General features: G+C 52.6%; 9 protein-coding genes across 9 annotated transcripts; 3 read left to right on the forward strand and 6 right to left on the reverse strand.

Moving 5' to 3' along the window:
* Window positions 1-5: 5 nt before the first annotated feature.
* On the reverse strand, window positions 6-4,442 carry PV07_01288 (uncharacterized protein). Its single transcript, XM_016387800.1, has 3 exons — window positions 4,346-4,442; window positions 3,947-4,254; window positions 6-3,791 (listed from the first exon to the last, which is right to left on the reverse strand). The coding sequence occupies exons 2-3, from the start codon at window positions 4,046-4,048 to the stop codon at window positions 1,035-1,037; spliced, it is 2,859 nt and encodes a 952-aa protein (XP_016254728.1). The 5' UTR covers window positions 4,049-4,254; window positions 4,346-4,442; the 3' UTR covers window positions 6-1,034.
* A 274-nt stretch (window positions 4,443-4,716) lies between these two features.
* Window positions 4,717-7,803, reverse strand: PV07_01289 (uncharacterized protein). The gene is made up of 3 exons (XM_016387801.1): window positions 7,523-7,803; window positions 6,740-7,467; window positions 4,717-6,687 (listed from the first exon to the last, which is right to left on the reverse strand). Exons 1-3 carry the CDS (start codon window positions 7,704-7,706, stop codon window positions 4,750-4,752), a joined length of 2,850 nt encoding a protein of 949 aa, XP_016254729.1. The 5' UTR covers window positions 7,707-7,803; the 3' UTR covers window positions 4,717-4,749.
* A 234-nt stretch (window positions 7,804-8,037) lies between these two features.
* PV07_01290 (uncharacterized protein) lies at window positions 8,038-10,697 on the reverse strand. The gene is made up of 2 exons (XM_016387802.1): window positions 8,748-10,697; window positions 8,038-8,693 (listed from the first exon to the last, which is right to left on the reverse strand). The coding sequence occupies exons 1-2, from the start codon at window positions 10,269-10,271 to the stop codon at window positions 8,193-8,195; spliced, it is 2,025 nt and encodes a 674-aa protein (XP_016254730.1). The 5' UTR covers window positions 10,272-10,697; the 3' UTR covers window positions 8,038-8,192.
* An 830-nt stretch (window positions 10,698-11,527) lies between these two features.
* On the reverse strand, window positions 11,528-14,245 carry PV07_01291 (uncharacterized protein). Its single transcript, XM_016387803.1, has one exon. It carries the CDS (start codon window positions 13,808-13,810, stop codon window positions 11,993-11,995), a length of 1,818 nt encoding a protein of 605 aa, XP_016254731.1. The 5' UTR covers window positions 13,811-14,245; the 3' UTR covers window positions 11,528-11,992.
* A 214-nt stretch (window positions 14,246-14,459) lies between these two features.
* On the forward strand, window positions 14,460-16,068 carry PV07_01292 (uncharacterized protein). Its single transcript, XM_016387804.1, has one exon. The coding sequence runs from the start codon at window positions 14,754-14,756 to the stop codon at window positions 15,933-15,935; it is 1,182 nt and encodes a 393-aa protein (XP_016254732.1). The 5' UTR covers window positions 14,460-14,753; the 3' UTR covers window positions 15,936-16,068.
* PV07_01293 (histone deacetylase RPD3) lies at window positions 15,993-18,882 on the reverse strand. The gene is made up of 2 exons (XM_016387805.1): window positions 17,532-18,882; window positions 15,993-17,481 (listed from the first exon to the last, which is right to left on the reverse strand). Exons 1-2 carry the CDS (start codon window positions 18,558-18,560, stop codon window positions 16,354-16,356), a joined length of 2,157 nt encoding a protein of 718 aa, XP_016254733.1. The 5' UTR covers window positions 18,561-18,882; the 3' UTR covers window positions 15,993-16,353.
* A 162-nt stretch (window positions 18,883-19,044) lies between these two features.
* PV07_01294 (26S proteasome regulatory subunit rpn11) lies at window positions 19,045-20,584 on the forward strand. Its single transcript, XM_016387806.1, has one exon. It carries the CDS (start codon window positions 19,303-19,305, stop codon window positions 20,332-20,334), a length of 1,032 nt encoding a protein of 343 aa, XP_016254734.1. The 5' UTR covers window positions 19,045-19,302; the 3' UTR covers window positions 20,335-20,584.
* PV07_01295 (uncharacterized protein) lies at window positions 20,479-21,649 on the reverse strand. The gene has a single exon (XM_016387807.1). The coding sequence runs from the start codon at window positions 21,353-21,355 to the stop codon at window positions 20,546-20,548; it is 810 nt and encodes a 269-aa protein (XP_016254735.1). The 5' UTR covers window positions 21,356-21,649; the 3' UTR covers window positions 20,479-20,545.
* Window positions 21,650-21,813: 164 nt separating this feature from the next.
* PV07_01296 (uncharacterized protein) lies at window positions 21,814-23,989 on the forward strand. The gene is made up of 2 exons (XM_016387808.1): window positions 21,814-23,139; window positions 23,188-23,989. The coding sequence occupies exons 1-2, from the start codon at window positions 21,943-21,945 to the stop codon at window positions 23,791-23,793; spliced, it is 1,803 nt and encodes a 600-aa protein (XP_016254736.1). The 5' UTR covers window positions 21,814-21,942; the 3' UTR covers window positions 23,794-23,989.
* The last annotated feature ends 350 nt before the right edge of the window (window positions 23,990-24,339 follow it).

Consider the following 24,339-nt stretch of genomic DNA (forward strand, 5'->3'; position numbering starts at 1 on the left):
GGGGGGGGGGGGGTTGGAGTACCTAAGCTATCTGCTATCTACTCTCGACTATCTACGCTACAGATGAAAGAAAAGGGGATGGAGGAGAAGGGGTTAAAGGATCACGCTCTCTACATGAAAAAAAAAAGAAGCAGGTGTTTCCCATTCGATTGCAGCTCGGCTCGGTGTAGTCCATCAGCTGCGCACATGTCGTCCGTCTCGAGATAGCTCACTCAGTCTCAGTCTCAGCCCCAGCCTAGTATTGTATATAGGGCAGGCAAGGCAAGACAATGCAAGGCAAGACAAAGGCAAAGTAGGGCCAAGGGAGGAGCAGCCGATTCAAATTTCTGACCGATTGGTCTTCTGGTTCCCCCCGCCCTTCGGTAATAGATCGTTTTGCTCGTTCGGTCTGATCAGGAAAGAGAAACCCTTTTCGCTTCGAAACAAAACAGCGCCCCCATGCAAGCTTCGAATTGCGCAGTTCATCCTCATCCTCGTCCTGTTACGATGTCGTGTCGTGTCTTGTCATGTCGTTTCATCTGCGTTCTTGGTGCTTTTCCTTGTTTCTCGCTTGTTGGGACGCCCGCCCGCTGGCCGCTTCGACGTCGAGTGTGGCAGAATCGTTGTTCGACGTAGGGGCTGTTTGTGTGTTTGTTTGGTTGTTGGCGAATGGGCGTATTCCAACAATTCCCTCCGACCAGCTCGAGAGTTTTCATCCTCTTTTCCCCTCAAGTCACTCTCCATCGATCGTCTCATCTCGGTCTCGTTCATCATGTCGACGACCCATTTGTGCTCTTTCTCTTGTCTTGCTTTTTCCCTACCCCACCGCAATGGGTCCAACTGATTTTGTCTGGATTGACTCCTCTGCTCTCCCTCTTTTCCGCTTCCCAGACAGTCCAACGTAATTGAATTGAAGGGGCTTGGTGGCTGCATTGTCTTCATGTTCGTCTCCTCTTCCGTCCTCATTTTCCATGCACCGAATTCCGCACTTGCGGGGATGAAGGGTGGCTGTTCCCGCAAACCGCACAGGTCCCGCGACTCTGTCGCCGTCCTCCTCATCCGGAGCCAACACCATATCCATCTCTCAACTTGGCTCGAACCGGCGCCGCCAACCCGGCAATGAAGCCTTCGAACCTCTCCTGTCCGATCAGGCCGGCGAGACCGTTGATAACCCGGGCGAAACTGGCGCGGACGTCGCTGTATTCCTGTCCCTGCCGCCCTTTGAGGGGGAACTGCGCGATCGCAGAAAAGTACAATGCCAGACTGGACTCCATGGCTTGAGGATTCTTCTCCAGAATGTTGTTGAACCCCATGAATGCCGAGGCCTTCTCATGCGACGTGGTGATCTTGGACATGGACTGCAAGAAGGGCTCTGCAAACTCGGACAAGAAGGGCGCGAGATGGTCCGGACACGGCAGACCGAGTCTTCCCAATGCGGTTGCGGCGTTCTCACTTGCTGCGTCAGGAACTTCTTCATTCGTAATCAGCGACAACATGCCGCGGTAGAGCGGTTCGATCAAAGGTGAGATTCTGCTGGTCTGTGCTCTCGCGGCGATTTCGCCCATGCTCCAACACACATTGGCAAGGACGTTGAAGCCATTTTCGGAATCCGTATCTGGGATGGCGTCAAGATCAAGTTGTCTTATGAGGATCGGAATGAGTTTGGGCAGGTAGGGATCAAGACTCGGGTAGAGTGCGATCGCGCAGTCACCCAACACCGCGTACGCGGATTGACGCACATCTGTCGTGGCATCTTCCATGCAGAAACCTAGGAGGTCGAAGAACTGAGGCTGCGAGTTCTGGACGAGTGGCGCTGATTTCTCTGGAGAAATGGCTTGGATGATCGCACTAAGAAGATCCAATGCTGTCACAATGAAGTCCTTGTCTGGTTGATCGACGGTTTGACCGCTCATGTAAGCCATGTGCTGTTGCAGGTTTGCGTAAATGAGTTTGATGCACCGATCGAAGATCGGGGGGGCGAACTGTGCGAAGGTATCGCCGTAAGCCATGGCGATATAACCTAGACAGCCAAGTAAGGGGAACATTTCGCGGGAGTCGTCTTGAATTTTGTTCCATCGTTGGATCAATACAGGCATGAGGAGGTCGACAAGCTCCGGTTTGGCGATCTGCGGGCCAACATTGTCGGCGAGGGTTTGCAGGCAGTCGTACAGAATGTACATGTTTTTATCCTTGTATCGTCTGAAGCACTCGGTGAATTGCCGTAAGATAGGTTCGACATATGGCTTCAACTTGTCGCCAGATTTCTCCTCGAGAGAAGCGAAGGAACTAGCGCCAGCTTCTTGGACTTTCTTGTTCTGGTCGAGCATGCGCTGAAGGAGACCCTCCATCATAGGCTCGAAATAGCGTTGTTTATCAGCCTGGGAATCCAGCCGGGCAGCCCACTCGGAGTAGCGCGCAAGGCACCAGCAGGTAATTTGACGAACGACGGGTTCCTCGTCTGACAAGAGAGAGATGAGGAATGGAACGAGCTCTGGAAGATGAGGGGAGACAACATCCATGCATCCTTCTGCGATGGCGCCAAGAGCGAGGACCGCGGCTTCGCGCTTCGGCCAAAGGGTGTGTGAGAGGTTCTCCTTGAGGTATGGCAGAATGATGTTGAAGACGGCCGAGTGGTAATTGACGGCGAAAACATCCAACGCGGCGGCAGAGCATTTGCGCAAACTCCACGCGTTCTCCGGATCCTCGTCATCCCACTCATCTTCGTCTTCATCTTCTTCCTCAACTTCCCCATCACTCAGATCTTTCTTAGGTTGTGATGTCCCATTTGCTTGCGGCGTTCCAGGCTGACTCTCCTCCTTCTCGACTGAAACAACACCTCTTCCCGCCTTGGTCTGGGCAAATTGAGGTTTGATGTCTTCCGCGCGATCCTCAACGTCGGCATTATTCTCTTCACCACCCAGTCTGAAAGCATCCTCTTCTCCGTATACCATTCCCGCGAGAAGCACAGGAATGATCTTTTCCAGATAAGGCCCCATTTGATCTCGCAATTGATCTTGTTCCCCAACACTCAACCAGAACTCGGCCGCGTCCAACGCAAGATCTGGATGATCAGTCGTCTGTTGTTGGGTGAGGATATAATTGACCAGTCCATCTAGATGCGGCGCCAGCATGTCTGGTCTCGAGTCCACAAGCTGTACGAGCGATTGGCACACTATGCGTCTGACTTGCACGTCCGGATCTGTAGCGAGTTGAAAGATAGTCTGCAGATAGACGTCCAATGCAGAGAACAGAACCTGGGACTTTTGCGGAATGAACGACTTCAGGGTACTGAGCGCAAAGACCCTGATTTTAGGGTTTTGATGAACGGCGAACTCGAGCAGTTTCGGCACAATGACAGTCATGGGGCGTTGACCTTGGAACTCCTTGTCGAGCAATTTTCGGTTATCCTCGCAGACCTTCGCCAGAGCGCTCATCGCACCTTCCTGCGTCTCTGGCGCAGAATTTCCGCTGCTGTTACCCACGAGCGATAGCAGCTCTTGCAGGATCTCAGGCCATTGAAGCAGACCGCCCTGTTGGACGGTCTCGGTGATTACAGTGCCGGCGAAACTGCGCAACTGCGAATTCTGGTCGCGGAGAACATTGAGTGTGGCGACCTTGATATATGCCAATTGATCCTTGGGGATCTGACTATAGAACAGTTTGATGTGGTTCTTGAGGTTGACAGCTGCCGCATACCGAATGAGGAAGAGACTAGGTGCTGCGAGGTTCAGCGTCTGGCCCAACTGCGGCGTGCTGAAGATGTAGGTAAGGTAATTGACATAATCCTTGTTGTTGCGCGCATTCATGAGCATCTGTTTGTTTTGTCCATGTCCTGGTTAGTGATATTATTCTTCTGGAAAGTTTTGGGATTGTCCCTTCTGAAAACCCGCGCGGGGATCTTCTACCCCAGATTTCTTATTTTTTTTTGTTCGCAGCAAAAGACAGAAGACAGGAAGTCAACACGCACCACCTCAGCTTCTTTTTGTTTATCCCTGTCATGGCCACTCAAGGAATTCTTGAGGTATTCCGATAACTGCCTCAACCCATCCTCCTCCGGTTGCCACGTCATGACGGGCACCGTTGCCCGGAGGCTCTTCGATCGGGAAAAAGGTGCCCAACGTCGTGGTGGGAGGAGGTTATAAAGAAAAGCGAAGGGGACAAGAATGCTTCACGTTTCCGTTTGTCTGGGGTAGAACGTTAGGTGCGGTGAGAACTAAGGCGAAGTGAGGTAGGTCGTTGGTTGTTCGTGAATTTAGCCGACTCGTTTCTTCAAGCCTGCGAACAGAAGCCAAAGTCAGTTGAAACTTTCCCACACATTTATCAGTCGTCCAGGGCGCCGAGAATTCGGCATACAGTATCCACTCACCAACCACGCCGAGCCAGACGGCCGTCGTTAACACCAACACTGTTCTGACACAAGACGACAAGATAGTGGTGGAGGAGAATTTGGGACAAGGGCATGCAGAGCAGTTTTGGGGGGATGAAACTCTGCGGCATGGCGAGATCCCAGATCCAGATCGTCTTTAGCGCCCCTCCTTCCCCGCCAATCACATTCTATACGGCAGTGTGACTAAGCCGGGACGGATTTACAATAAGCCGACATTGATCCGTTCTCGGGGGGGGGGGGGTGGTAATGGGGCAGCAGGAGGACAAGGGCGGTGTTGTGCCTTGTTGGACAAACAGACTCTCTTGCAGAACAATCGTTGCATGCGCACGATATACTCTGGGAGACACAAGGCTGAACTGCAATGTTATGCTCTGTCTGTTGTCTCATGTCCAGACCATCTTCTTAAGGGAATGTCCTAGCTGCTCGAAATATCCGGTCCGTTTCTTCGCTTCCTCCAACGAGATGATGGCTGACTGCTCTACAAGGTCATTTCCTTGCTGCTCACCAAGTTCTGTTGGCCCCGTGAGCGCTCGTCGAATCTCACTTGCGATGTTCTCAGCTACCGCCAGTGGTGCTTCTGCCTGAGGTCCAGCAACTCCATCCGAGTCTGTCGTTGCTGCTGGGATTACCTTCATGGCCAGCTTTCTCGACGTTGGCGCTGAACTGGGGCTGAGCCAAGACAGGATCCCTGTTCCTCCATCGATGCGATTCTCAGAGTCGTCTGTCTGGGGCGCAACATAATTCTGTAAGGATCTCGTGTTCGTTCGAATGGTGCTTCCCTTTCCAGGCTGATATACTACCACAACCCCGGCGTTGAGCTCTTCTTTCATCTGTCTTTCACTGAAAGTCGACGTGATATACGTCCCATACCGGATCTTCGAGACAGATCGCAGGTCAACTTTCTCAAAAGAGGCAAGCTTTTCGGTAGTCCAGTCAAACCTGCAACAGTACAGAGCAGCATCTGTCAACAAAATCACCGCCTCTTCGAACGGCATGGTCCGCAGGGTGTTCTCGTGTGCCGGCGTCAGCATTGTCCAGCCGTGGATAAGGTCTTCATCTTGCTCCTGTATCACTTGCTTTGCACAACTCTCGATTGCGGTCTGCCGAACTTGATCAATGGATATGCCTGGGTCTTTGCTCATCATACTGCTCTCAAAATCTTCAAACACTCTCCACGACATGTTGCCGAGTAGGAAGTCAATGACTGCCTGGGAGAAATAGTCATTGACCATGTTGTTATAATATCGAGTCAAGGTCAGGCTAAAATCATTCAATGCCCCACGATAGTTCCGCCTACGGGTCCGCGTAAAATCGCCCTTCAGTGCTGCTGTAGATGCATACTGCCGGGATATGGCGTCCCCATTATCAGCCCATAGGGTATTGAACCAGGTAGTGGTCTCGTCGTGCAGCAAATCGATCTCAAATCCTTCTCTGGCCAGGTCTTTCTGCAGCATATACTGTCCAAAGGCACTCTGAGCAACGTTAGTGCGGTCTAAGCAATCCATACAATTGGTGCGAATGATTCCTGATTGGGTTGTCTCGATCCCGTTCTTGGAGATCACTGTCTCGCCGTAGTTCTTGATAGTATCTTCGAGCTTGTCAACAAGCCTCGAGACGTTCTCGAACTTCATGCCGCGGCACTCGGCGTGGAAATCGAACCATTCGTACTGGACGTCTTCGAGTTGATTAGAGTCCTGCAAGGAGTGGACCCTTTTCTCAAAGGCATCGCCGATAATCTTTTCAGGACCATGCTTATCCACCAAGCAGACTACTTGGACACTACCATATCGTCTCCTGAGATCCTGAAAATGCGTCTTCATGGCTCCATCGTTCTTGGATGGTGATTGATGGAGCATCGGTGTCGGCTTCAACGAGTAGGGCGACTGTGAGAAGTAAAGGGGAATAGAGGCCCGTATCTGTACGAACGATCGTATTCGCCGCGCAGGAGACCAATCTGGAGCGGATAGAATCTGTTCAGTCTCCACAGCATTGGCACAGTTGCCTTCATCGTCAAGGCCACGTCGAAGGTACCTCAGGCCAGATCTTTTGACCGATCGTCGTGAGATCAGCGTGAGGAGATAAGACTGCATATCAGTGCTGATGTTGGCAAGGCCCTGTTTAGCATGGTTTATGGCGTGTTGTACCCCTGCCGACTGCTCGTCATGCTCGGCGTCCACTACACAGGCCGACTGTGGATTCTCTGATTCTGCTTTTGTGACCGTGAAAGTCCTTTGCCCTACAAAGCCTTGTATGATGGGCATCATAAACGAATCGTGCCTGACGTCCATGAACGGGCCCAGTAAACGTCGGTTCCAAAAATACTGCTCCAGTCAGAACCCAGCTTATTCTGTACGATTTTCAATGTGACCTTACCATAGGGTCAAGAGTCTCGCGCGAAGGAGCAGTTGCGTGCCCCTCTATGATCGCTAACCTGCGCGTCAAATCAAAGTCGTACGAGAAGAAATAACTGCCCGAGGTCAATATCATCTTTGTCCTCCTGAGAATCTTGGGAGTCGCTTCGGTGATGGAGGTGTCGTTCAGTAACTTCTCGGCATCTTTGCTATGGGTTTGTTCTTGCGTTTCAATGTCGGTACTGGCTTCAGGTTGATTTGCTGTTACCGCCGCATCTGCTTCGGGACTCGAGCTGGTCCCCGTCTTCGAGGTCGTGTCGCTTCTCGCTGAAGGGTCAGACGTGGTGCCCGAGCTCTTGCCTCCGCCCCAGCCCTGCTTGGAAAACCATTGGGCTGCAAATCGTCCATATTGGCCTCGGTTAGCAATGACATCTCTGGCGATGCTGGTGGGATTTGATATCTTTTGCTGAGGGGCCTTGTGCTCGATAGGAGTCTCGGGCTCTTCTAGGTCCTGCGGATTAGGACTTTGCCCCTCCGTGTCGGTCACATCGGTATCCGTGTCAGTTGTGGAGGAGTCGGACGACTGGGATTCTATGGCGGTCGTGATGGCCAGGGAGGCTTCGGTTTGGGAAGACAAGGGAACAATGGCAACATCCGTAATGACATAGATCGGCTTTCCAAATATCTGGGCAACTTGCTCCCGTTGGGTGATTGCGATAAGGAAAGAAGACGAAGCAATCGAGAGTAATCCTACAACTGGGCTAAGCGACTCAAGTTTCATCCGCCAAGGCGTGGGAGTCCTTACCGACTATACCGTGAGCTTCCAATGGAGCTGGTTTCTTTGCTAATGCATCCGATTTCTGAAGCTCCTTGACCTGCCGGCTCTGGTAGTCGATCTGAAGTGCCTTCGGGTGCTCTGCAGGACCATGAGCTTGGAGGACGACGCCATCCACGGCTGCCCAGATTAATAGTCTGCGCACGAGGCCCATTCTTGCTCGACGAGAGAGTTGGAGTTTCTGTACAGCATAACAGACCTTCGCCCGTGAGCAGGCTCGTTTGGGGCCTGGACAGATCTGTTCGGTGGTCTTCAGAAAGTGGTTGTCCCTGAGAGAGAGAGAGAGAGAGGATGTAAGAGATTCAAGGCCGTCTCACGAAGGGCAACCAACCACTGACATCATTGGGCGTCATGTCCCGTCAAATAATTTGGTAGAGACCCAGAGTCACCATCACCGCCAGGCTTTTGGAGCGGGTGTTCTTCCAGCTTTACCATTCCCGACGTGAGCGAGTAGACAGAAGTAATATAGTAATATAGTAATATAGCAGGCAGTGAAAGATGGGACATTCCTTCCGGATCTTGAATTTTGGCCGCTCTATGGGAGAGTGATGCATTTTCGTCGTTCATCGTTATCGTTACACTTTCTTCGGTCCCAATCTGGGTCATGAAACCATCGCCATCCTGTAGACACTTGGGCAAACTATGAAGCAAAATCTATACCCTCTACCCTTGCCGCCAACAAATCCCGCGAGTCCACCTTCACTCCGACGTTTGCCTTGACATCAGGTGCCATTGCATCCCCGCCAAAAGGCATAGGCCCGTCATGAGTGAGCAGAGGGCTACCTGGAACCGCATCCAGCGGCGCTTCGTGTAACGCAGGCTTCTTATGCGACGCCAACTTGCCCGCTTTCTTCTTCTCCAGTGCGCTCTTGACCCAGTCTGCGACTTCCTTGTCCGCAGTGTCGGGGGCCGCACTATTTGAGAAGGCCGACTCGATACCGGCCTCGGCTGCCTGCTCACCTTCCTCATCCTCGGAAATCGTGGGTGGCTTCAGGAGTGGTGCGAGCCAAGCATGCCGGAGCAGCATGGCGTAAGTTGGTCGGAGTCTGGGGATTTTGTTCAGGCAACCCCGTACGAAATCAATGGCCGCTTCGGAGTACTCATCAGCTGGAAGATCTGGGGGATCACCATCCACAATGGCCTATGGGAGACTTGTTAGCAATTGCCTGCGGTCGAAAGGTGCGCAAGGACTTACACTAAGCTGGCTGAATATGTTGTCGTAGGTTTCGGGGGGATAGGGATATCGGCCGAGTGCACATTCGATGATGGTGAGACCGAGCGACCAGATGTCGGATTGAACGCTATAGGTACCTCCGCTGGCGCCGACTTGAGCCATGCCGCCCCCTGATATGCGTTCTGGGGCCATGTAGCTCTGGCACCCGATATTGGTTTTTGCTATCGAAGCCACCAGATTGCCACTGACACCAAAATCGCAGATCTTGACTTGCCCACGCGTGTTTACCAGTATATTCGTGGGTTTGACATCTCGGTGGATGATATTGTGTTCATCCTTCAGGCATTTGAGCCCCATTACCGTCGACAAGGTGATTTTCTTCAGGACTCCTTCCGGGACCCCATCTCCGTATAATTTGTCCACAGAGCCGCCATCCATGTATTCAATGCAGATATAAACCGAACCTTCTTGGAAAAACGCGCCGTAGAAATCGATAATGAAAGGTGATACACATCGGTGTAGAATGTCCAACTCCATGATGATGGCGGCAAACTTCGAGTCCTCGAGCTCGAGGCGGATTTCTTTCATGGCCATGACAAGCCCGCTTGTCCCTTTTGTGTCCGATTGTGAATCTGTCTCTTCGTCATCTCTTGGAATGGAGGCTGATGATTGCCGAACCATATTGCCTCGCAATCCCAGACCAGGGCGCCTCATTTTGGGCCGAGCGTGCCTGACTTTGAAAACAGTCCCATAATTGCCCTTGCCCAGCTCTGATAAGGTGTCGACCTCGTCCAGAGAAATTGAAAAGGTACTGCCACCAGCAAAATCAATGCCGCTTCCGTGGATGACCGCTTTGTTCTGGAAATTTAGAGTGCCTTTTTTTGTATCAATGATGTTCGAGTACTTGTTAAACTGAGAGCCGGTGTCTGTCTTGTCCTCCTCCTGTCCAGCAGGGGCAGGCTTGTGCGCATCTGACAATTTCATGCCACCTGGCTTCAAGCCTCGTTTTGCTGCCAGTCCGCCTACGGGAGGCCTTGCGCCCATCATTCGAGGACTGCCGGTGATCGGGGAGGGTGAGGAGCCGAAACTTGGCGCATTCGGTCGTTGCATACCAGGAGGTATTCGAAGGTTGGCAGCAGAAGAACTGGGAGAAGGAGGAGGAGCTCCTGTCAAGGCGCCGCCTGGAAACGCACCGTGCTGTTGACCGGTAAATCCACCTGCCTGTGCCTTTGCGGGAGGTGCACCCTGCCGGGATAGGGAGAACGCCTTCATCTTCGCCTGGATATCAGAGTTCAGCCCGCTCGCACGCGAAGGCAGCGGGCCAGGTCTTCTGGCTGCATTGACAGGACCTAGCGGAGCGGAGGAGGGGTTCATTGCAGGAGTCATGCCGTTTCCTGACGAGCCCAGCGACGGGGGCCTGGAAGGAGACTGCGGAGAAGAGGCTGTCGGCGAAGCCATGAAGGACGAGGTTGACTCTGAAGGTGGTTGTTCAGGAGACTTTGAGCTTTCGGGAGAGGACGGCTGCTGGGGTGATGAGTCGTCCATGGTGACTAAGGAGGTGGTGCTTCCGTACTCGGTAGAGGGGTGTGCAGGTATTATGTGGCCGCGGTGCGCATGCAGTTGCGCGTGGGATATGGAGCTTCGTCAAGGCGGCATGCGATGCGGAACAGAAGCGGCAAATAGACGAGACGAAACGAGAGCGTGGTTGGCGGTCTGGTCGGTGATTGACAGGTCTATACACTTTGATTAGGGAGGGAGGGAGTGAGTAACGGTGTGGTAAGGACCGTCGGAGGAAGAGGCGAGGTGAGGGCCAGAGTGCGAGCTGGTGGTGGAGAACCCGGGAGATGAGGCGCAAAAGTCGCAATGAATTGTTGGAAACTGTTGCTGTCTCTCAACTTCTCATTTGACCGGAGAGCCAGATCCTGGATCTGCTGAGCAACCACGGCGTTTTTGGGGCCGGGGGGGGGGGGGGTTGACAAAGCTCAAATCGGGAGGCAAGGCCAGGGCAAGGCAAACGGAGGCAGCGGCTAAGACTCAGACCAAAACACCGAGCACTGAGCTGAAGGTGGGAACTTCTCTTTGCACTCAATGCAGGGTGGGAATACGCTCCCAATATTTGAAGGTGAAATAATGATGAGGTGTCTTCAGGCACAAGAGATCCTTGATAGGGAAGCAAAAGATAGAAAATCCCAGACCAGGCTCGTATTGGATATCAAACGTGTCGATCAGCTTCTACGATGCTCCATACAGCACGAGTCGATGGATGGCTTGGGGTGGTGGGTGTGGCAGAGTGGGTGTCGTGTACCGAGTACGCTTGAACAATACGTGAGGCTTAGCTAAATGGGTTGAGGCTTGCGGTGCATTAGTCCCAAGGGCACGCCTCAACTGGCGGGAAAAGTGAGGAATGAGGTTTTGCGTTGGGTACCCAAGGATGCCGCCTCTAGGTGTTGGGTATACACAATACTGTACCAGGAGTATCCCTCAGCTCATGTTCATGGGCAACCTAGGTACCTAGTAGACAGCCTCCCGGGGTTGTGAGTACCACTGGGTAGCTGCAGGTCACTGAACTTTCAGGCAGATAGGCTGGCAGGCAGCAAATAAGGCACCTAATACCGACGGGGAGCTGGAACTGATGGGAGAGAAGGGGTATGGTATGGCATTTCAATGAAACCTCATAATCGGGGATCCCGGGGTATGTCGGCCTTAACCAGGACAAGCTTAAGGCGCCATGGCACCGGGCATCAACGCCCCTTGCTCCCCCCAAACGCTCCCTGATGCGCCCCTAATGGCCCCCTCGGTGCCCCCAATTCCCACCATCCGACGTCATTCTACATCGGTGGATACGTATGAGGCTTTAGCCGACGTCCAACTGAGATGCATCAATGCCCTGATCCAACATTGACGCTGCGCCATACAGAATGAATCGACAACTAGTCATAAGCCACAGTGACATAGCCAGAAACCCCACAGTCAGGTGTTCATCCTCTATTATAGCATAGGATGAAGTCATTGTACATGAAGATATTTGATCGTCGTCTCTTTTGGTTGTCCTATCCGGAGGTCTGTCTGTCCATATCCCACCATCCGTCCGTTCAGGCCTGTATCAGTACAATGCTCCATCGACGGTGCTCGCAGTGCCATATGGCCCGGTAGAGCAACAAGTAACCCTTTCCATAACTCCATTCCCAGTCAACCAAGGTCGACAAATTAAGCTCACAGAAGTTACCTTCACTTTCCATTGCTGAAATGACGCGTGTTCCAGGACTTCAGTTCGTCGCCCACTCCACCGTCTCCAGAGCCAGGAGAACCAGTATCAGTGTGGATGGCAGGATCCAGACCACGTAGCTCTGAAAGAGGATGTTTGACATCACCGTGGGATACACGTTGTTCGTCTGCGTGATGGCGCTCAGCTGCAGCGCCGATGGTGCTCCAGTCAGGAGGAAAGCAACCACGATGAAGATCTTGTCGTCGACAATGCTGACTGGGACGTATTTGGCGACCAAGGCAAGAAAAGGTGCCATGACAATAGTCGGGAACACCATCCGCGCCAGCAGTGAAGCATACAGAAGCCTCTTCTCCTCCTTTGGGTCCGTGATATCTCCTGGTTGATTTTTGGGGATGGTGTTTCTGGCAAGGTTGCCTCCAAGCACCACCAGAATCAGTGGCACCGCGACGGCACCGCTTTGTTGCACTGCTCGAGTAGCGGAATTTGCCAAGAAAGTCCCCTTGTCGAAGAAGAGGTGCTGAAGGTAGGGCACAGATGCCACGATAATCGCAACCAACATCGACCACAACGGTGGGTTCATGAACTCCCACACGCCGGCCAGGAAAGCTCCAATTTTGGCCCCAGTGTATGACAGGGCTTTCTGCACGGGCTTTGGAAGAGAGTCGAAGGCCCGCCTCGACCTCATCTGAATTATATGCCCAAATCTCAAAAAGTGATATCGCACCACGTTTCTTCCGCGGTTGATGTGTCCTCTGACGCCTCCGCAATCCTCGTCGTACATCTTATGATCTGGATATTCCAGCCAAGCAGGATAGTCGATGCTGTGATGAGAAGCCACCATCCCGTTGGTAGGAGTAGACATGAGGTCCGGTGTCTCGTGGGCGGAGCCATTCAGCTGTCGGTTGGGAGAATTCCTCGAGGACCTGTTGTGTGGAGTACGGGGAGTTTTAAGACCATCCGACTTTGCCGTCGTTGGAGACTCGGTCCCGATGCGAGTCTGGTCATCATCCTCGTCCTCGTAGTCATCGTAATCTTCAAAGTCCTCGCTGGTATCTCGAATACCATCATAACTGGGGCTCAGAAGCCGACGGTTTTCGCGGTCATCATCTGTATACTCGCGATACTCTCCTCGTCCTCGTTCAACGCGATCTTCCTTCTTGGTCCCACCTTCTGCTTCCGTGTAGCTGTCTGGTGGCGCAAGCAGGACATTGTAGCCCCAACTCCAGCGGAGCAGTTGACCCAATTGCTGGAATATGAGGAGGTATAGGATCCCTCGAGCTCCAACCTCCTCATCATTATCATTAGGGACTTTATCCCAATGTAGTCCCTTGAGCGTTTTGGACAAGGATAGGACCAACGAAATGGGCAAAGAATTGGAGTTGCCAAACACCCCCATAGCAATAACGAAATTGGCCTGTCTCTTTTTGAACTTCATGACCTTCCCAATAATCCACGCGCACAGGAACGATACCAAGGTTTGGACGACAAAGATGGCCGGGATGATGGCTAAATCAACCAGCTTCTCCGCCGTGAGTTGGGACGCCAGCTTGGTGAAGATAAGACACGGAGTAAACAGCATAACGTTTAGATTCGCCATCAACTTCTGTCCCTCAGCGTCGAACATGCCCTGTCTCGCCACAATGTATCCCGGTAAACTGACACAGACCACTTCCAACACAGCTTCGAATACGAGGAGGGTGAGGTGCCCGAAGTTCGGGTGGCCAGAATGAGGAGGCACCTTCTTGAGAATCTGCAATGCATCGTCGGCGAAGGGTATCTGATCTCGAGCGACCAGTGTGCCAAGGAGCTGTCGGTTGTAGAGGGATGTAGGACTTGTAAAGTACTCGGAAAGAGGCATGTTGTTGCTCACTCTGATCCCCGAGGATCCGGACAGGAAGATTGGGACGCCCAGCAACGGCGGATGAGATGGAAGGGGCCGTATAGTACTACGGAGGTTGTGAAGGTGTTCTCTTGAGGTCGTGGAATATCGATTTGACAGGTCACCTCAGGCTGCGTCAACCTGATGCAATGGACCGCGATAAGGTAGAGGGAGCAGGCAGAAAGGATTTGGATGGGTTGTGGCGAGCTCGAAGGGAGGTCGGGGTCGGTAGGAAGAAAGATGTCCCGCGGGCCGCACTACAACCGTGAGAGCTGATGGAGGACCGCCAAATACTGGGAGGAAAAAGCAATAAACAAGAATAAAGAGCACCAAGGAGAAGGAGAAGAAAGTGGTTGCGTGGTTGAAAGAAGCAACTAATGACGGTTGAAGCTGCGCGATCAACACGGGCGGTTGATACGGCGTGGTACAGGGGACACGATGACAGGTGATTGGGGGCAGATGGTCTAATTTCAAGCACAGCCCAGCCACTTTTCTTGTCTTCGTCTGGCCACCAGCAACATCGTCCCTGTCCACCCACCATTGGTTCAGTGACATGTGCTCCATCCGAGACGGCCCAGATGGAGGCCCTCGTCGTCATAACATCAACGTCTCCAACGGCCCACGAGTCGGTCGTTGTCGAAACCTTCCGCAGAGTACGACATTCACACGGAGCAACAAGCATGTCCTCTCCTTTCTCTGGGAGGCATTTCCATCTCCAGTCTGCGACTGGAATTCCAAATTCGCCAGACATACCCTAACCATTCGCTCTCGATGACTAACATATGCTTGCCGCGATGTCGACATCTCCGAGGGCAACCAAGGAAAAAAGAGTTGCAAGGTACATAAGGAAAGAAAAAGGAGGGCACACTAGGTCCAACTTCCTTTCACTGTCGATTACTTTCTCAAATCCGTCTCTATCGCAATGCGTGCTCTCCATCTTCCCGGTGTACCCTCTGGGGATGAAATCCCCTTTCATTTTCCAAGCAAACCGCCCTCCGCATTGGACTTGGAATACACATCAGCAGACTACCCTGATCCTGATGCCCGAACGACTGACCTATCAGCCTCATTGCAGCATTTCTACTTGATCCGGGTCCTCTTTACCGCCTTGACTCGAGGCGAAATTACCTGGCAAGAGATCCTTGAGCCGGCGCGCTTCCATTCTTGCGGTGGTGCGATCCCAGGCCATGATGTAGTTGGGGTCGTGGACAAAGTTTTCACATCGCCCAAGGCAGAATCAGGACCAGAGTTCTCACCTGGAGACAGAGTTTGGGCTCTTCTGGACTTCGACCGTGATGGCGCAGCAGCAACGTATACACTTGCTTGTGAAAAGGAGCTCAGCCTCGCGCCTAGTGATCCAGTCAGCTCCACCAACATTGCAGACAAGACTTGGGAGGAACAACTCGCAACACTTCCGCTCTCAGCTTTGACAGCCTACCAGGCACTTTACACGCATGGCAGGTTGCCTCTGCTGTCAGCAGAATCATCGCCGCCATCGGTGGCCTCGCACAAGAGAGTTCTCATCCTGGGTTCAGCAGGCTCCGTCGGCCTTCCAACGCTCCAACTCGCCAAAGCGTCCGGATTCTCCGTAGTCGCAACGTGCAGCTCTGCATCTGCAGCTCTGGTAACGTCTCTTGTTGACATCACCACAGACGTTCTCATTGACTACACCTCTGAGGGATATACCTCTCTACCCTCTGCCTTCGACTCCCGAAACCTCCCGCCTGTGGACTTAGTAGTCGATTGCATTGGAGGGGACACTCTCTCCACTCTCCTCCTCACGAGCACGCCAGCACTCAACACAATCATAAACCCAGGCGCACGCGTCGTTACAATTGTCGCCCCGGTCAAGGTCTACGGAGAAGAAACAGCCGAAGCGATCCGGCGGAATTGCGCGGGCGCCGGCGTGGAGGTCGAGTTCTTCATCGTAAGACCTTCGGGAGAGGAGCTCGATTTCCTTGCGCGGTGGGTGACTGCGGGAAAACTGAAGGGATACGTTCAGGAGGTCTTTGAGCTGCATCAAGGGAGAGACGCGATGCAGTTTGTCGAAGCCAGGGGACGAAGGGGCGGTGGTAAGGTTGTCTTGCGAGTGGCCACGCAATAAGAATTGGTGCTCTCTGAAACAAGGGACGTAGGGACAAGTGCAGGTAGGGCAGTGGAATCATTTTCCATCCTGATAAGCAATACTCTTGCATTGTTATCTTCTAATGGTAAACATATCTCAATTCATTGGAAAGGTATCAAAGCGTATTTCGATTTAAAGATGAGACCGTCGCCGCCAGACTCCAGCCGCTTATCATTTTGACCAGCTCAGCCAAGCCTCGTCCTGTTCCCTGTCCGACGCCATTAGCTTTCCCCCAGCGTAGTCCCTGTCGTGAACGCTCCCGTCCTTATCGAAGCGCCGATCATGCCTCACAGGCGCCTTGCTTCGAGTCCCTCAACCCCCTTATACTCCTGTACCACCCGGGTCAAGAAAGCAGTGGACCTCCTCGTCGAAGCAGCTTGAAACTCCAAGAGCCTTCCTACGACCCTTGTGCAGAATCAGCTCCTGTCTCCGCCGGGATCTCCTGGACATCAGTTTGCGTCTTTGCATCTCCTTGTTGACCTTGATGCTCGGCTGGCTCGGATGCTTCCGCCTTGGTCACCGCCTCCGTCCGGGCTTCTCCTTCCGTGTTTGCCAACTCCCTTTCCATGCGACCTTCCTCCTGGGCCTTCGCGACTTCGTCGTCGCCAATGGCTTCCTGCTTGATAGCTGCTTCTGCCTCAGGGGTGCCAACGGCATCGGGTTTCGCGGAGACCGCGAGGGGAGTCGCAAGGGTTACTGTGTGGGAATCTTCGGCGTCAGACATTGCCGTCTCTGGAGCCGCAGTATTATGAGCATTGGGAGAGTGCTCTTCAGCGTCCGGCGTGGGTGGTGAATCTGGAGGAGTACGTTGCTGTTGGACGATTATCGTTGAGTCTGCTTCGGTGGATCGGGCGGTTTCAGCTTCGTCCATAGGTGCAGCATTTCCATCTGGCAAATCTGCATCGCCCATCTCAACGTCACCATCAGCTGTTTCAGCTGATGCAAGATGATCGGGCGATTGCAAACCGGAAACGACAACAGAACCATTTACCTGCTGTTCACCATTTGGAGGACTCGGTGTTTGCTGGTTGACTTTATCGTCCAGATCCTCGTCCACATTCATCTCGTCTGCTGCTTCATCAGGCAGACTCGACGCTTGCTGCGGTGTTCCTGTCCCGCTTCGCGTTTCCACACCTGAGTCATTGCCGCCTACGTCCATGATGTGTCGGTAATTCTGCATGATTCGCCGTTTTCGACTGGCTGATGGACGACCATTCACTTCTTCCATTTCTTCGTCCTCACTGTCAGAAAGTTCACCGTTCTTCTGGACATATTTGTCTGCCTTGCGTTGAGTGAGGCGTGTATCCGGGTTCTGATCTTCGTCAAGATCGTCAAGAGCAGCTTCGTCTTCGTCATTCATGCCCAGTGATTCTCTAGGCACGTCCGTCATTTGGACTGAGGGCGCGTGAGTAGTCCTCTTCATATTTTCCAGCACTTGACCAAGGATTTTCTCGAGGTATTCTCTCGAATTCGCATTTTCCATGTTCGAGGGACGGACGTCCAGTTCGTAGTCAGGAGCATAGTACTATAGAAGGAGAGTCAGACGTATTCGGCCCGAAAAAGGAGAATGCTTACCTCATAGTAGTCGTTGTACGGAAGATTTGGTGGCATGTATTCGCCCACCAAACACCCAGTTTCGTAGGCCCACGTTCTTGCGACGTTACGCATGGTGTAACCACCGCCACCAAGGATGAGAGTTGGGAGGTTGAAGGACTTGACAAATCTAACACAGTTTGCATGACCCCTCATGCTGAGATTGAAACAGCCCAGTCGATCACCGGAGAGAGAATCGCCTCCGCACTGCAGAACCACGGCGGAGGGCTGGTAGTACTCCATAGTAGCTCGGATTACCGGCTCGAAAATGCCCTTGTAAGATGAATCATCAATGCCATCCCGGAGAGGGAAATTGACCGCGTAGTATTTGCCCGAGCCAACGCCAACGTCTCTAAGCTCGCCGGTCCCCGGGAAATATTCCCCGTATTTGTGGAAAGACACAGTCATGACTCTGTCGGTGGTATAGAAGGCTTCTTCAACGCCGTCACCGTGGTGAACATCGGTGTCGATGTAGAGGACTCTTTTATGGAACCTCAGAAGCTCAATGATGCCGAGTACGATGTCGTTGACGTAACAAAATCCGCTTGCTTCTGACTTCTTTGCGTGGTGTAGCCCGCCAGCCCAATTGATCGCAATGTCCGCTTTTTGACGGTTCAGCCTGGCAGCGCCTTCCATGGAACCACCTGCACTGATGCCGCAGAACTCAAAGAGGCCGTCAAAGACAGGGCAATCATCACCGACATTGTATTTTTGCTGCTCTTTCTGATAGGAATCCATGTTGTCGGGTGTGACTTTTGCGAGAAAGTCGATGTACTCGTCGGTGTGAAACTGGGTCATCTCATACTTGGAGGCAGGCTTTGCGCGGTAGATTTCCATCTTCTTGTACAAGCCGTAGTTCATCACCAGTGAGTGAGCTAGCCGTATTCTGTGAGGCTTCATGGGATGGCCTGATACGTAGGCATAGTTTCCAACGTCGGAGTCGTAAAAGTAGGCGACTCTTTTCTTGTCCTCGCGCTTGTGGGGTAGAACATCAACGGGTGCGAATGCCATGGTGGGCGTGAGGGAGTTGAGGCGTCAGGTAGGGAATGAAAAGACGGTGAATCGAGTAACGAGGATGAGTATGAATCCACAGATAAAATTGAGCGCCTTTCAGGTCTTCCCAATGTCTTGCTCCACTCCCTCCGTTCCCGTTTTCTCGATGGAGCTTGTCAAGCGGTCGGGGCGACCACAGGGAGAGCAGGAGGATCGTCTAGAGAACACGGGAAGGATTGGACGGGCAAGGCGCAAGTATTCTCTTGAACATGGACGCCGGGCGCAAGAGAAAATGTTCGACTAAAGAAAACTGAAAGGTGGGAAGCAGGTGGAAGCACGGCGAGAGTGAATTATTCCATCTTGCGCGAGGCAAAGGGCCACCAAGGCCCATGATTCCGTCTCCAACGATTTGCGGAGGCGTAAGGGGCTAACCACTTTCGGATCTGCATGTTGAACGCGCAGTTCGTGCTTGCCTTGCAGCTTCACATTTTCACATTTGAGACAGACGACCACATTCCTACCAGTTTCTTGATCTCTCGCTGGAGAGTGTTCTACTTTACCTTGAATCCAGCAACTCGGAGAGCCTCTTGTATCTTGATTCGGCATTCTTGACTGTTCAGGTTCTCATCGGCGTGCTGTTCCGCCACAGACTGACCTCCATCTGGATTATCAATCTCGAGTCTGCGACCATTTCCTCCTCTCCCTACCTTTCGCCTTTCTATCCTCTTTGCTTTGATCTCTTCTCCACCTACGAGTCACCATGGATCGCTTCAACCGAATGCTCGCCGCAGCGCACATGGGTGGCACCCAGGCTGGCCAGGACACGAACTTAGTCGACAACTCCGAGACCGTCTACATTTCCTCCCTCGCGCTCCTAAAGATGCTTCGCCATGGCAGGGCGGGTGTGCCAATGGAAGTTATGGGCCTTATGCTCGGCGAGTTTGTGGATGACTTCACTGTCCGAGTAGTCGACGTCTTCGCAATGCCGCAGTCTGGAACTTCCGTCAGCGTCGAATCCGTTGACCCGGTCTTTCAAACAAGGATGATGGATATGTTACGCCAGACAGGTCGACCAGAGGTGGTGGTGGGATGGTACCACTCCCATCCAGGCTTTGGATGCTGGTTGTCCTCCGTCGATATCAACACGCAACAATCGTTCGAACAACTAACCCCCCGCGCCGTCGCCGTCGTTGTCGACCCTATCCAGTCTGTGAAGGGCAAAGTCGTCATCGACGCATTCCGGCTTATTAACCCCCAAGCCATCATGATGGGCCAAGAACCCCGCCAAACCACGTCGAATTTGGGCCATTTGAACAAACCCTCCATCCAAGCGCTGATCCACGGCTTGAACAGACATTACTACAGCATCGGAATCCAATACCGCAAGACCGGCCTGGAAGAGAACATGCTCATGAACCTCCACAAGGAAGTCTGGACCGAGGGTCTCGAATTGCCCTCCAGTTTTGGCTCAGAACGCAAAAGAAACGAGGAAGGCCTGAAACAACTCGTTCAACTTGCGGAGGGCTACGAGAAACGGGTACGAGAAGAGAACGAATTGACCGCTGAACAACTCAAGACAAGATACGTAGGGAAGGTTGATCCGAAGAAACACATCGAGGATGTCGGACAGAGATTGATTGAAGACAATATAGTCGCAGTGAACAGGCAAATGATCGACAAGGAGGCAAGTGTGGCGAAGAAGCCCATCCAAGCAAACGGCAACGGCGCAAACGGTGCCCATCGAGACGGAATGGGGCAGAATGGAGAGATGGACGTGGACGAAGAGCTGTGAGCTGTGAGCGGTGGGCATCGGGGCTGGCGCGGCTTGTAACTTGTATCTATCCGTCAGGGCATGCATGCACGGCGTTGGGCTTCACAAAGAGCTAAGAGTTTACAAGTGATCTTTGAATGACTCTGGGTTTGGGTCCAGGAACAAGATACAAATAGGACTTGAAGGATCCACAAGGACTGTTACGAAGTAGTAGTTGTATTAATGCCGGTCTTTACCAAAATGCCAGCTTAACTCCAGCCGGGGTGGTGATCGCCTTCGTTGATCCTAATGTACACGTTTTGCCCTTAGTTTCTGCTTCCTGGAGCAACCTCAACACCAGTGGCCCTGTTGTGTCGATCCCCGGATTCCCATTCAGTTCAATGTGGCTCACGTGCGGCATGCATGCGAGGACATCCCGTAAGAGGTCTCCACAGAAGTCGGTGTAGAAGCCCAGCGAGACCCGATATTTCTCAAACATCGGCAAGCTGGGATCAAGCTCGACAAAGACCTTCAAAGTGTGAACAGCGGAGAGCCTGGAGAGGCGCTTTGCCAGAAGTTTACCTACACGCCACGTCTTGGGTGGGCTTGTCCAGCTTGAGCCGACCACCATTTCCAGTGAAGTCACCATGGCGCGATACATGGGGCGAAGCTCTTGTATGACTGGCGCAGGAGTGAAATCCTGGAGAGGGAAGATGCGGAAGCTTGAAGTGCTGTAAAGAATGTAGGCGGCTTCGCGGTGTGTGCGTTTGTTGGCAAGCATGATACCTATGCGGGAAGGTCGCATCCGACCATTGACGACTCGGTAGCCCGGCTTGCCGAACAAGACCAAGTGATAGATCTTATTACGGATCTCTCCTGGGAGGTCGAGAAATGGGAAAGGGTCTCCTTCCAAAGAGACAGTCTCCAACGACTCCACAACAGAAACGAGCTCCGTGGATATGGTCACATTATGTTTGTCCTTCTTCGAAGCATATCTCAGCTTCGTACGATCCTGAGGGATCGGAAAAGCATTGACGAGACCCTCTTTCCATGACGCCGGCATCGGAGGTCAGGTTTGAAGGGTAGTGGATAGAGATAGAGCGGAGGTTGGTACGCGTGTAGTTCACCACTCTCGAGACGGCGACATTCATACACTCATCGTGATGGTTTTTTGGGAGGAAAGGGATGTATCGTTCTTACGGGGCGACTGGAAGATCATGGGCTGGCCTCTCGTGCGCTCTTGAGGAGAACGACAATTCTGGTGTGAATTTTTTCTGCCCAGCTAATACAACTCCTCGAACATATAATATGTCTGTGGACGGCGAGTCAAATAATTCTGGGGTGTAAATCAACTTTGTGGAAGAAGAGAAGAAGAAAGGAAGAGAAAGAGGAGGAAGGAGAAGAAGAGGAGTAAATGTAGATGCGGAGTCAGTTGCCGCGGTGGAGGCGACTGCGACCGAAGGCGCCAAGGACCAAGATGTCGAGAGTCGGAGTCGAAAGAATTTCGCCGGGCGGGTGCAAGACGCAACCATCATCAGATTTCCCCGATCACCAAGAACCGCTTTCCACCGACGACGGAAGCTACAAGCATCCTCCAGCTCATCGATATCGCATGCCTATTTCTCGCCCTGAGGATATGTCGATTGAGAGATGCTAAGACGTGCAGCATTGTCTCTGTTGAGGCCGCGATCCGTCCGGCCTCTGGTTCCGCAAGGACTGACCCAGATCCCATTGCGATACTACTCCAAAGGAGATCGGTCTGCGAAGGACGCAGAATACAAGATTCCCGGTACCTCAAAAGACTCGCTGCAGCAAAAGGAACCCTTGCGAAAGGTCCCCTTTGTTCTATCCTCCCAGGCTTCGAAGGCCGAGACTCGCTCAGACTCAGCGCCTGCCACTCCATCGACTCCGTCCCCAAATCAGCAGGGCCCTTCGGAACATCCTCCATTCGGCACCGATCCGGCTCGAGATCTTGACGATGTCTCGGCTTCAGTGACTGAAGCAAGTAAGAGATCTGTGAAGGAGGGTGGGGAACGACAGCAGGGTTTCGAGAATGAGACAGTCGGACCTCGAACAGAAAATGTTGCTGCGGAACAAGAAACTGTAGAGGAACGTGACCAGACAACACAGGGCCAATCGCAACAACCTCTACCTGATCTGACCAAAGGCATCCCGTCGACCTTGGACGCGGAACTTCGCCAGGCAAGGTCGAAACAGAGCTCCCATTCCCCGAGCCTCAACATCACCGAAGACCCTTCAGAAGAGCTGCCAAGCGGAGCACGTGGACGAGATCGCGGTGATATTCCTCGGGAAGAATATGTCTCTTCCAGCGATCGAAAGAAGAATGCGGCGTTCAGATACATGTACATTATCTTGGGGTTAGGCTCTGTCGGCTTCTCTGTCTATTTGGGCCGCAACTGGGCAGATGAAGAGGAGGAGAAGAAACACCCTGATGCTCCTTCAGGATGGGGCTTCAAACCTTTCTACAACCGCGTCACTGCTCGGTTGTCTTCCACCATGAGCTACTACCGAGACCCTGTCACGACGAAACTCCTGCCAGACGAGGATCCGGACCCCAATTTCCGCTATCCTTTCGTTCTTGTTATCAGCCTGGAGGATATGCTCGTTCATTCCGAGTGGACACGTGAAAAAGGTTGGCGGATAGCTAAGCGACCCGGAGTGGATTACTTTCTCCGGTACCTCTCAAGCTACTATGAAGTTGTCCTCTTCACCAGTCAGCCTATGGCAATGGTGGAGCAGGTGCTTCGAAAGTTGGATCCTTACTCCATGATTCGATGGCCCTTGTTTCGTGAAGCGACAGTGTACAAAGACGGTGGTTATGTCAAGGTTAGTTTGCCAAAAGCCTCAACGGAGACAAGTCACTGACCCAAGAAGGACCTCTCGTATCTCAATAGGGACCTGAAAAAGGTGCTCATCATGGACACTGATCCGCATCACGTCAAGCACCAGCCCGAGAACGCCATCATCCTACCCAAGTGGAACGGCGATCCCAAAGACCAGACACTAATTCAATTCATTCCCTTCCTAGAATATTTGGCCACAATGGGATTTGACGATGTACGAGAAGTTTTGAAGTCGTTTGAAGGGACGTATATACCTGCCGAGTTTGCGCGAAGAGAGAAACTCCTCCGTGCCAAGTTCGAGGCCGAAGAAGCAGAAAAACGGAAGAAGAGACCCAAAAAGAGCCTGGGAAAACTGTCGTCAATGCTAGGACTGTCGGGCCACGGCCCTGATGGAATGCAGAGCCCTGAGGATGGAATGTCCGAGGGTAAGATGCTCTGGGATCAAATCAGAGAGCGTGGCCAGAGACAATATATGGAACTGGAGAAGAAAATTCAAGAGGAAGGTGCAAAGTTTCTAGCCGAACGGGAAGCAGAAGAGAAGAGGCTTCAGGAAGAGGCCTACAACAGCATGAAACCCAGCAGTTGGTTTTCAGGTCTGTCAGGCAGCAAAAGGACCGAGGAAGCAGAGCAAAAGTGAGGATGATTGACGTTGTTGACCTGGGAAAGACTGCAATCTGCAAGCCATTGGGTTCTCTGGTTGGTGGTTTTAGACTATTTTCTTGTACAAACAACTGTGGATATATTTGAGGCAGGGAGACAGCCCGGACAGTCGCGTCAGGGATATGAGACCGCCGAAATCGGGGTCCGAATTCAGAACACATCATCTCTCATTATCTACTCCGTACAGATCTTTGAGCTTGAGGCTTCGGCGTGTGAGATGGGTTCTCAGCGCTTAACATGAATCGGCGGTGGGTACTTCCAGATGCGATGAAATCGTCGGTGAAAAGTCGAGGTCGATGAGGGTCAAGCTGAAACTGCTGGACAGCCCAAAGCAGTAAATCGTCCGGGCAATGTCACCATGTCTAAATGAGAGAACAGAAAGAGGGAGAAAGGAGGTAGGTGAGGTAGATGGTGTTTGATGTGCAGGCTACTTGGGGGAATCACATTGTTCCATGAACGCATTTGGGCAGGGAGCACAGCGTAATAAGGGTACCTACTCCTACACGTAGGCACCTACTCGTAC

This window comes from Cladophialophora immunda (genome assembly GCF_000835495.1).
Source record: "Cladophialophora immunda strain CBS 83496 unplaced genomic scaffold supercont1.1, whole genome shotgun sequence".
In the NCBI taxonomy this organism is placed as follows: Eukaryota; Fungi; Ascomycota; class Eurotiomycetes; order Chaetothyriales; family Herpotrichiellaceae; genus Cladophialophora; species Cladophialophora immunda.